This window comes from Anabrus simplex, chromosome 1, assembly GCF_040414725.1.
Source record: "Anabrus simplex isolate iqAnaSimp1 chromosome 1, ASM4041472v1, whole genome shotgun sequence".
NCBI lineage: Eukaryota > Metazoa > Arthropoda > Insecta > Orthoptera > Tettigoniidae > Anabrus > Anabrus simplex.
The window spans coordinates 22,962,558-22,975,311 of NC_090265.1; the positions used below are offsets into that span (position 1 = coordinate 22,962,558).

At 39.4% G+C, this 12,754-nt stretch overlaps 1 protein-coding gene across 2 annotated transcripts in view; it reads right to left on the minus strand.

Moving 5' to 3' along the window:
* The window catches only part of LOC136859749 (dynactin subunit 6), a 178,767-nt gene that overhangs the window by 114,680 nt on the left and 51,333 nt on the right, over window positions 1–12,754 (minus strand). For both annotated transcript variants that reach the window (XM_068225330.1, XM_067138714.2), the window contains exon 2: window positions 5,069–5,230. In XM_068225330.1, coding sequence (XP_068081431.1) covers window positions 5,069–5,230 — 162 coding nt within the window. The remainder of the gene's footprint in view (window positions 1–5,068; window positions 5,231–12,754) is intronic.

Consider the following 12,754-nt stretch of genomic DNA (forward strand, 5'->3'; position numbering starts at 1 on the left):
ACAATAACACAATTACTTAATATTTCAGTAGTGACACCTTCCGTTTAAAGTTCCAAGTTCTTGTAGTATCAGTTTCACCTTTTGATCGATAGAGGAGTTTATTTAAGGCGCTTATTTTGAATGAGCGGAGTTGAGGTGTACCTCCCGGTACAATAATTCACTCAACAATTATCCACCAAGTCAGCGGCATCTACCCAGCAAATACTCCCGGCAAGCCACTTTAAACTTGCGATGAGAAGGATTGTCTCTAATGTTCGCAGGTAGCGAATTCCATGACCTAGACACAGAGATTATGAAGGAGCGGTTGTACACAGCAGTGCGGTTTACAGGTATGGCAAGAGAGGAGCCAGATCTTGTATTGTGTTCATGATAGGACGAGAGGTAAGAAAAAGATGAGAACAGATAGTCGGGAGTATTAAAGGAGAATACTTTGTGTAGAAGTGATAGTATGTGAAGTTCACGGCGCTGGTGCACTCGAAGCCACGACAGCTCCTTATAATAAGGTGATATATGAGCATCATATCGCAGATTAAAGATATATCTTATGCAGCTGTTCAGGCTCTGGTCCAGTTTCTTGTTACTGTCGCAGGTTATTTCAGTCAACACAGTGTCACAGTAGTCAAATATAGGTAGTATAAGAGAGCGAATTATTTGTACTTTAAGTCGAACAGAGAATACATTAGCGAACCGTTTCAGGGGATATAAGCATTTATGTACTTTATTACCTGTGCTTATCACTGTTAAGTCCAGTTTAGAGTCTCAGTCATGATAATTCCTAAGTTGGTCGCTGAAGAAGAGTAGGGTATGATTTTATTGTTTAAAATTATTGGGGAGATGTTCTGTTGCTTGAGGGAATAAAGGTTTTTACTGGTACCGATAATAATAACTTGAGTCTCACTTGGGTTCATTAATAAACTGTTTTTATTTGCATAGTCACTAAGATGTTGAAGGTCGGAATTTATTTTAGTAATTGCAGTATCAATATCACTCGGTTTTGAATTATAGTATATCTGTACATCATCCGCGTACACTTGCAATTTGCAGAATTTAAGAGCTTTTGATATATCATTAATTTGGATGATAAATAGCAGTGGTCCGAGAACCGACCCCTGAGGGACATCGAGGGTCTTACTTTGCCATCTTGAACTCAAATTTCCAACTGTTACACGTTGCCGGCGATTTTCAAGGTAAGATGAAAAGAAACGAAGTGATACACTATTAAAATTTAGCTCTCGAAATTTCTGCAGTAGTAACTGAGGATTGACAGTGTCGAAGGCACTACTGAGATCTAATAATGTCAAGTACAGTCACGTCCCGTTGGTCCATTGCACGTCTGATATCATCTGTCACTCGTAGTAAAGCTGTCGCAGTGCTATGTCCTTTCCTGAAGCCGGATTGAAAGGGATTACTTCTTCTTTAATACACCAGAGTGCGTAACGGAGGAGTTAATAGAAATGCTCATAATTGGTAATAATAATAATAATAATAATAATAATAATAATAATAATAATAATAATAATAATAATAATAATAATAATAATAATTGTACCGGGAGGTACACCTCTACGCCGCGCATTCAAAACTTGCGCCTAAATGACCTCCTCTTTTGGCAAAACTGTGAAACTGAAACTACACCAACATAGAACTTTACCCAGAAGTTGTCACCACCAAAAAAATTGAGTAATTGTGTTATTGTGAAGTTTCCTAAACGGACTGAATTTCTACTAGTTTTGTTTGCCATTCATCAAGAAGTTTGGACATTCTTCCACAGATGACTCTACAAAAACCTATGATCACGCACCCTGGTGCGAGTTGTAAGAAGTTATAATTTAAAGAAGTTTTGTATTTCTAGGTTTTTGTAACTGAATGATGTTCATTTATTTTAGGGTTGGCAATATTTCCTCTTTATTTCCGCCAGTTTTGAATCTAGCCAATCCCAAATTTCTGTAATTAATTTTCAGCCTATCACAGGCTTCTTCCTCGATTCTGAGTGTCACTTTTGTGTTCGACCAATAAAATTGAGAGGGTGTGGCTGGTTTAGTCGTGAAAGATCTCGAATCTTCCCTGAGGGTTTATAAACTGCAACTTTTCACGTTTCTTGGCCAATTGATCGTCATCTTACTGAGTGTGTGTGTCAAAGCAGGAGGCGGGCGGCCTCTTTCATCGGTCAGCAGTACATCTACAAGGTAATGGCCACATAACATCTTTCTTTCTTGCTAACTCCGCAGTTTAACCCGAGGGAAAGGTCCGAATCGTTATCTATGTAACCTACTTTTCTAAAAATATAACTTTCTGCCGACTAATGTAAACATTTCATAAATCTTTAACTGTAAATCGGGGATAGAGAGTGATGTACCCTCTCGAGCTCCCCTTCATCTTGGATTGAGGTGACTACGTTTCATAACTGTTTTTCATTCTGTAATGTGGTAATGTAAATTCTATACGAGTCACCTCAGTAGTTTGGGAATAGCCCCTGTTTCATCGGCCTAGAGCCCTTTAGGTTTTTAGTGTTTATTATCTTGGAGTGCAGGGTACGCCTCCATTCATTTTGTGTTTGGGCCAGTTATTTAACCTGTAAATACCCCTGTATAAATCAGTTTTCTTATCACAAGTAGTACCTTTAGAGGCCAGTGTTGTAAGTTGATGTTGCCTTAAGTAGGCAATAAGAAACTGAGAGCCTGTTAGCTTTTTTTTTCAAATTTTGTCATTGTAAAGAGTGCCTTTGGAAGGTTAGATGTTGTATTTTAGGAGCTAGTGCTCCATGAATTAGGGGGTTTCTGCCCTTGAGTAAATTTGTGCTCTTTGTAAATTTGAGCTGTGAGCTCAAGAATCATAAAGCAAGGGGCTTGAAGCCCAGGACTTGTAGAATTCACTATATTGTATTTTCCTTGCCTTGTTTCTAAATTGCTAATTGTACCTCTTACGTTGTCATTTGTTGATTTTTTTTAAATTCTAAAGAAATATAACCTTTGTTAAAGTTTTAAATTAATTTTGACATTGTAGATAGACCCATTCACCTCGGCACCTTCTTTCACCTCTTTCGGCTCCACGGTATACCCATAATAATAATAATAATAATAATAATAATAGGAAGAATTAGTACATGTAGAAAATAACAAAAATCGTTCTTCTACTTCTTATTCTTCTTCTTCTTCTTCTTCTTAAGGAAGTCTGCAGAACAAGAAGAGAAATATATACCGGAGGGTCTTAAAATGTTCCTTCCTCTTCTTCTCCTTCTTCTTCTTCTTCCGTTCAAGGAGAGGAAATGGCACTGAATCGGGCACACATTAAGGAAACTGGATGGAGCAGTTGAGAGGGCGGCTCTGTGCTGGAACCCTCAAGGCACCAGAAAGCGAGGTCGGCCCAGGAAGACCTGGAAGAGGACGATCGAAAAGGAAATGGCAGAGGTGAATAAGACCTGGAGTGAAGTTAAAAAGATGGCCAGGAAACGTACTGTATGTAGAAATTTTGCCAAGGCCCTATGATAAAGAGGGAGCAACAGGTAATAAGTCAAAGCAAAGAAGTCCTTCCATTTCCGTACACCAGAGTGCATATATAACAACTACGATAATAATAACAAGAAGAAGAAGTACAGGTAGAAAATGGGGAAATTATTCTTCTTCTTAAGAAAGATTGAAGAACAAGAAAAGATAAAGATACAGGAGGGTATAAAAATGTTCGTCACTCCTCTTCTTCTTGTTCTGCTTCATTATCTTCTTCTAGTTCTCCTTCTTAAGATTGAAGAAGAAAAGACAAATTTACAGGACAGTGCCCACCGTACTGAATTTCTCATTTTTATTTTTCTTATTATTATTCTTATTCCATTTCCGTACACCAGAGTTCCTAGCAACTACAATAATTATATTAAGAAGAAGAAGAAGAAATACAGGTAGAAACGGGGAAATTCTTCTTCTTCTTCTCCTTCTTCTTCTTCTTCTTCTTGTACATGTGCTCGGGTACCTTAAGAGAGTCCAGGCTACTTCCGTTAAATATACGCGTTCATATACCTTAAGATAATAATATAATGCAATCGCAACCAATTCCTAAACTATCAATGGTAGTCCAAAACTGTGATGGTAGAGCGCAAACGGCTCTACAAACAAACTGTGGTAAGGCATACTATTACCTCCAACAGCTGACCCTCTACAAGCAGTTTTCTCAGTAAGAAATTAGCACCTTGAAATTCAATAATTATTTTTAGCTCGTTCATGAATTCTCCAAACAAAATAATTTGTGTTACCTCCTCTACAATTTTATAAGGATGAAAACAACCTTTAAAGAACATCATTTGCACTAATAGTTCAGAAATTATGACCTATTTTAATCGAGCTGGATGCATCCTGGTCAATACCACATGGACTTCCCACTAAGATTTCCCGGACATGCCAGCACAAAGCATGTGCGCTTCGTGCATACGGAAAGGTCGTATCAGCTGGCCACCAATGTTCAGTGCCGGCTGCCGGTACTTGTTCATCTTCTTCTCCTTTTTGTGTTATAATAATAATAATGAGGAAAAAAGTACCGGTAGTATATTCTGATTCATGGAGTGGTGCCGTATCGCTGGTATAAAATTGGGTATCCAAAGTACAGTTTATCCAAAGCTTTGATTGATAATGTGAAGGATATGGTTGGAGTGTGATATGATTTTCAAACAGATCTAACCAGTCAAACACAAACGGACGTTGACACAGCCTATAACACTCGCTGTATGACCTCGCCAAACTCTAACCTATCGTGCGGACCATTAAGGTGTCATAACTAACAGTGATGTTCGCCCACAATGTGATTAGTGCATTATGCATTTGGTATGTTGGCAGCCACGTAAAACCATTGGCCATCAGCACTCCAAGTGGAGAACGGGAAAGTGAAGAGAGGGTGAGAAGAAGATTGTGAAATGTCAATGTTGTTACAAAAACAACCACAACCACCATTTACATATTTTCGTACCATTACTTAAGTCAATAGGGTTTTCTGACTGAGCACTCAGGGACTTCTACAACTGCCAGTTTTCGATAACCTCCTCCAAGTATGTAGCTGAATCTTTCAGAGTATGACCCTAGTTTCTTACCTGTTAATGATAACTGCCCGTTCTTCAATGATGTTGTTCGTGCCAATTGTGATCGGCCCGGCTTCAGCAATGATAGCTGCCCCTGTGTGAATTAAAGTATTGCTACCAATGATAATAGGATAATGTCCACTGCTCACCACAGCACCAGAAGCAGTCTTCAAACTAGTAACAAAATAAAATTCCATAAGTAACAGATATAATTATAAAATAATGTTCCTTTCATATATTGCTAAAATATACAAGGCAGATGAACCTTTAAATACATGTACAGTCACTAAAAAGAAAATAATGAGCACATGGTAACAAAACAGTTTCTCGTATACAGCGTAAGCAATGATAGGTATTCAAGATAAAAAGAACAATTGGGCGTACCCTGGGCAACCTCAGAGAATGATCTGAATTGATCTGGCACCTAACTTTTGCACAACGGACGCATTGAAGCAGTTCTCTTCAGGACCCCAGTTGACAATTATGTCCATAAATATTGAGAGAATGACTTTGGCAAAAGAAGGACTTTTGTAGAATCTTTGTAAAATATATGGTTGTGACATTCTCTGTGTTCAAGAAACATTCCGAGGTAGTAATCAGCGTCGCCCAAGAGTTACCAATGTACACTTAGTGGTAGAGATACCGGATCAGTGTTATGGTAGTGTCATTTTTGTTAAACCTGGTATCGCTGTCCTGTCTACTGACATTTTGTGGGGAGATGATGATGTAGAGATTCTTACAGTTGAGCTGAATCATTGTAATATTTCATCTGTGTAAAAACCACCCAGCAGTGTATTCCACTTCCAGAGGGCACTAAATTATGACTATCTGATGGTTCATATTGTGACTGGCTTATTTCAACGGCCACAGTTCTGTGTGGGGATACAAACATGACAATAAAGATGGAAAGACAGTGCTGGAGTGGGCAAGGGCTAAACAGTTATGTTTGATCCATGATGTCAAACCGCCTTCTTTTTTTAATAGTGAGAGCAGGGGTACAATTCAGACCTAAATTTTTTCAACGAAGAAATCGCTCAGCAGTGTGTGTGAAGAATATCGGCCTCTCTATACCACATTCACAGCACAGGCCAATCATGTCAGGTTATTGTGGCAGTGTGCCCCTTTCCGCAGAAAATTTAATTTCAAGAAAGCTCACTGGAACTTGTTCACTACATGTTTGGAAGATGCTGTATCTGAGATAAGTAACTCCACAAATGATTACAATCTGTTTGTGGAAGCTGTGAAGTAGAGCTAGAGACTATCAACTCATAGTGGATGTCATCCAAACTATGTTTCTGGACTCAACAGAGACACGTCGGTTCTGTTATTTGAATACTATACATATAATTATTTGATCGAGACCCATTTGCAGAAGAAACTGTTCGTAAAGGTTAGTGTTTGTCAACATCATTAACCACAAACCAAAGAGTGCGTTGGATCTCCACCCTCGAAGAACTGGATATGTCTAAGAGTTGCCAGAAAGTTAGGAGACTCTTCAAAAGGCTTAATAATTTCACTAAAGCCTCGGTGCATGTCAAATTGTCCCTGGATGCTATTGCTCATCAACTTTTACCCAGCAGTGAAATTGGAGGGCATATAAGCAGAGCGAAGTTGGAAAGACAACCTGATATGGGGATTAGTGACCTCACAGAAGACATCACCATTAATGAACTGGAAATAGCCATCAAGGAATCTAAGACAGGAAAAATGAGAGCGGAGCAGATTAAACAGTTCGGTACCAGGGTGGAGGAGTGGGTTGTTTCTTTCTTCAGTAACTGCCTAAGGAGTAAACAAATACCGAAGGTTTGGAGAAAGACCTGAGTGATTGCCATCTTGAAACAAGGTAAAGCTGCATCAGATGTCAATATCACTGTTGTGTCACGTCTATTTGAGAGGATGTGCTTGAGTGCATGATTTCTATGGTAGAGCAACATCTTATTCCTGAACAAGCAGGTTTCAGACTGGGTAGGAACTGTATCTCAGGTCCTAAATCTCACCCAGTACATTGAGGATGGATTCGAGAAACGCACGGTAACTAGCGTGACCTTCGTGGACTTCACTGCGGCATATGATACGGTGCACCACAAAACATTGTGCAAGCTTTACCACATAACAAAGGACTATGGTTTCACAAAGATCATTGAGATGCTGTTACAGAACTGCAGGCTTTTGTTCAGTTCCAAGGAAGGAATAGTACATGGATCCTATTTAGCATATATACGAATGAGGAACCGTGACCGCCTCTCACTCGGAGCTTCATTTATGATGATTATCTGGCTTTGCCTGTCCACTGTGATGATTTCCACACTATTGAAGTGACAATGGCTTCCTCACTTGAAGAAATGTCAACTTATTATAAGAAAAACCGGTTAGTTCAAAACCTGCTCAGACCCAGCGTTTGTTTACAGTTCGTCTTAGGAATTGGGAAGCTAAGAGGCAATTGATTGTGGAGTGAGAGAGGAGCATTGCGTTTTACCGAAGTACCTTGGAGTCACCCTGGACCGGGTCTTAACAAACAGGACACACTGTACAGGTATCAGCCCGGAACAATATCTTTCGTTAACTTTGCCCCACAAAGGGTTGAGCAAATCCAACCGTATTAAGGACGTGTGCTTTGGCTCTCAGTTTCTCTGCGACAGAATACACAAGCCCTGTGTGGTTCAGTTCGGCTCATACAAAGCTTTGAATGAAACCTGCAGAGTAGTTACAAGATGCCTGAAAGCAACCCCTACTGAGAAACTCTACTGCATGGCTGGGATCGCTCCGCCTGATATTCGGAGGGAAGTGGTGACAAGATATGAGAGGACAAAGGTGGAGAACAACACAAGTCACCCACTATTTGACTTCAACCGGCTCCTAAAAGATTAAAATCAAGAAAGAACTTCCTCAATATCTCTACCACTTTAAACAAATCACCAGCAACAACACGCCGACACCTGTGGTGAAGTAGGACACAACACCTTTCGGAGTGGATGTTACCTCATGAATCTGGGCTACTTGGAGGTCACTTAATTGTTTGAGGAGTGGTTCTGGAAGGTCTAGGGACAACCTCAAGAGGTGGGGGAGTTTAGAAAAACAGACAGAACTTTGTGATTGCAGGGAGAAACAAACTACCCCACACGTGTATAAATGTCAAATATGTCCTGTCCAATGTACACTTCAAGACCTCGATCAAGCGCCTGAATTGCTGTCGCTCATTATTGGATGGACTCAGTGTGACCGCACGAAATATATATGTATGCCTTTTGTGTAATTGTAACGTGTATATTTGTATTGTATCAATGCTTTGACACAAAATAATAATAACATTCTTGATACCAAATTCACTCTGCCAGTGCATTGCAATTGCACCAATTATCACGTAGCAACACGACACTGGTGACAAGAAGGTTTCTCGTACTTAGGGTGTTTTATATACTAGCATGATGTACAGATAAAAATCTATGACCTCACATGAAGGACAAGTGCGACACCGTATGGCATTTCACCACATAAAATACATACTATCAACATTAGTGCGGCTTATGGAAGAAAGCTAGGGGCTTTACGTCGCACCAACACAGATAGGTCTTATGGCGACGATGGGATAGGAAAGGACAAGGAGTTGGAAGGAAGCGGCCATGGCCTTAATTAAGGTACAGCCCCAGCATTTGCCTGGTGTGAAAATGGGAAACCACGGAAAACCATTTTCAGGGCTGCCGATAGTGGGATTCGAACCTACTATCTCCCGGATGCAAGCTCACAGCCGCGCGCCTCTACGCGCATGGCCAACTCGCCCGGTATATGGAAGAAAGATGAACAGCTGCATCAGCAAAGAGGATCCATCTGAATGTGGCAGGAGTTAATGATATTCAGGTAAGGTGAGATAACGAGGAAGAGATTATACATTCTTAACTGGTGTTAAAAGAGGCAGGACAGAGTGTGGGATAAGACCGTTCATCAGGAATACTACTGCATGCAACGCAGTTTCTGTTAGATACATAAGGCTTGTTGATGATGATGCTTGTTGTTTAAAGGTCATCGAAGGTCATCGGCCCATCACATAAAGGAGGAATGCTGTGGATAGATTTAACAGTTGGAGGAATTAGGACAAGAATTGCAAACAATGTGGGAATTAAAATGAGGATGAAGATGATAAATTTTTTATGAAGCACTGAGAGACATCTTAGGTCATAAACATCTGGGTCCTAAACATAACCAATTTTGAATTCTGGTAAGTGGATATTTTTCAATGATACAGACCACCATCTGATCTGTACTGCGCTAAGTATCTCTAGATCTAGGATAGAGAAAGTGGCATCTGTTTGCAGATAAATATGATTATAGAATCTCCAGGAAGAAAAAATTAGCCAGAAGTATATAGATATGATTAGTGAAAAGTTCCAAACAATAGACACTAAGCAGGTACAGGATATAGAAAGAGAATGGTTGGCATACAGGAATGCTGTAGTAGTAGTGATAATAATGTCATTGACTTTATGTCCCACTAACTACTTTTATGGTTTTCAGAGACGCCGAGGTGCCGGAATTTAGTCTCACAGGAGGTTTTTAAAATGCCAATAAATCTTCCGATACGAGGCTGACGTATTTACGCACCTTCAAATACCACAGGACTGAGCCAGGATCAAACCTGCCGAGTTGCACTCAAAAGGCCTGCGCCTCAACTGTCTGAGCCTCAGCACAGCTACTGTAGTAGAAACTGCAGGAGAATGCCTAGGAACAACTGTGTGTAAAGATGGCAAAATATGAACATCTTGGTGGAATCAATCAATCAATTAATCAATCAATCAATACTGATCTGCATTTAGGACAGTTGCCCAGGGGGCAGATTCCCTATCTGTTCTTTTCCTAGCCTTTTCTTAAATGATTTCAAAGAAATTCGAAATTTATTGAACATCTCTCTTGGTAAATTATTCCCTAACTCCCATTCCTATAAATGAATATTTGCCCCAATTTGTCCTCTTGAATTCCAACTTTATCCTCATATTGTGATCCTTCCTACTTTTAAAAACGCCACTCAAACTTATTTGTCTTAATGTCATTCCATGCCATCTCTCCACTGACAGCTCGGAACATACCACTTAACGGAAATTCTAAGTTCCCATGGAGGGAATTAGATATTTTTCCACCAATAGAGCATATCAAAATTCAGATCAACAATTGGATGTATGTTCACCTGCATACACCCCAGCATCAGTGGGTAGGGTCTGACACATCCCACTCTGAAGAGTCTAGTGTCAGACCTAAGACGAAACGCTGGTTAATAGAGCAAAACGCCTGAAAAAGCCATACATCTAATTTTTGATCTCACATACCACTTAGTCGAGCAGCTCGTCTTCTTTCTCTCAGTTCTTCCCAGCCCAAACTTTACAATATTTTTGTAACGCTCCTCTCTTGTCGGGAATCACCCAGAACAAATCGAGCTGCTTTTCTTTGGATTTTATCCAGTTTTTGAATCAGGTAATCCTGGTGAGGGTCCCATACACTGGAACCATACACTAGTTGGGGTCTTACCAGAGACTTATATGCCATCTCCTTTACATCCTTACTATAACCCCTAAACACACTCATAACGATGTGCAGAGATCTGTACCCTTTATTTACAATCCCATTTATGTGATTACCCCAATGAAGATCTTTCCTTATATTAACACCTAGATACTTACAATGATCCCCAAAAGGAACTTTCACCCCATCAATGCAGTAATTAAAACTGAGAGGACTTTTCCTATTTGTGAAACTCACAACCTGACTTTTAACCCCGTTTATCAACATACCATTGCGTACTGTCCATCTCACAATATTATCGAGGTCATGCTACAATTGCTTACGATCTTGTGTATTTATCACTCTATAGAGAGTAACATCATCCCCAAAAAGCCTTACCTCTGATTCCACTTCTTTACTCAAATCATTTATATATATATATATATACGGAAACATAAAGGTCCAAAAGTTCTGCCTTGAGGAATTCCCCTCTTAATTATGACAGGGTCAGATAAAGCTTCGCCTATTCTAATTCTCTGAGATCTATTTTCTAGAAATATAGCGACCCATTCTGTCACTCTTTTGTCTATTCCAATTGCCCTCATTTTTGCCAGTAGTCTCCCATGATCCACCCAATCAAGTGCTTTAGACAGGTCAATCACGATAGATTCCATTTGACCTCCTGAATCCAAGATATCTGCTATATCTTGCTGCAATCCTACAAGTTGAACTTCAGTGGAATAACCTTTCCTAAAACTGAACTGATCTTCTATCGAACCAGTTATTAATTTCACAAACATGTCTAATACAATCAGAAAGAATGCCTTACCAAAGCTCACATGCAATGCATGTCAAACTTACTGGCCTGCAATTTTCAGCTTTATGTCTATCACCCTTTCCTTTATACACAGGGGCCACTATAGCAACTCTCTGTTAATTTGGTATAGCTCCTTCAAGCAAACAATAATCAAATAAGTACTTCAGATGTAGTACTATATCCCAACCCATTGTCTTTAGTATATCCCAAGAAATCTTATCAATTCCAGCCGCTTTTCTATTTTTCAACTTTTGTATCGTATTGTAAATGCCATTGTTATCATATGTAAATTTTAATAGTTCTTTAGCATTAGTCCCCTCCTCTATCTGGACATTATCCTTGTAATCAACAATCTTTACATACTGCTGACTGAATACTTCTGCCTTTTGAAGATCCTTACATACACACTCCCCTTGTTCATTAATTATTTCTGGAATGTCCTTCTTGGAACCTGTTTCTGCCTTAAAATACCTATACATACCCTTCCATTTTTCACTAATATTTGTATGACTGCCAATTATGCTTGCCATCATGGTATCCTTAGCTGACTACTTTGCTAGAGTCTATTTCCTAGTAAGTTCCTTCAATTTCTCCTTACTTCCACAGCCATTTCTAACTCTATTTCTTTCCAACCTGCACCTCCTTCTTAGTCTCTTCATTTCTCTGTTATAATAAGGTGGGTCTTTTACCATTCCTTATCACCTTTAAAGGTACAAACCTGTTTTCACATTCCTCAACAATTACTTTAAACCCATCCCAGAGTCTCTTTACATTTTTATTTACCATTTTCCACCGATCATAGTTACTTTTAAGAAACTGCCTCATACCTGCTTTATCAGCCATATGGTACTGCATAATAGTCCTACTTTTAAGACCTTCCTTTCTATCACATTTATTTTTAACTACAACAAAAACAGCTTCATGATCACTAATGCCATCTATTACTTCAGTTTCTCTATAAAGCTCATATGGTTTTACCAGCACCACATCCAGGATATTTGTCCTTCTAGTTGGTTCCATCACTTTCTGAATCAGCTGTCCTTACCACATTAGCTTATTTGAAATTTGTTGGTCATGCTTCCTGTCATTCGCATTTCCTTCCCAATTGACATTTGGTAAATTCAGATCTCCCGCTACAATCACATTCCTTTCCATGTTGTTTCGTTTCCCACATAGCTGATTATCTTATCAAATAATTCTGAATCCATGTCAGCGCTACCCTTTCCCGGTCTGTACATTCCAAAGACATCAACTTGCCTATTATCTTTAGAAATGAGCCTTACACCTAGAATTTCATGTTTCTCATATTTAACTTTTTCGTAGCTTACAAATTCCTCTTTTACCAGAATGAATACTCCCCCTCCCACCATGAAGTAATGAAGTGAGGACAGCTT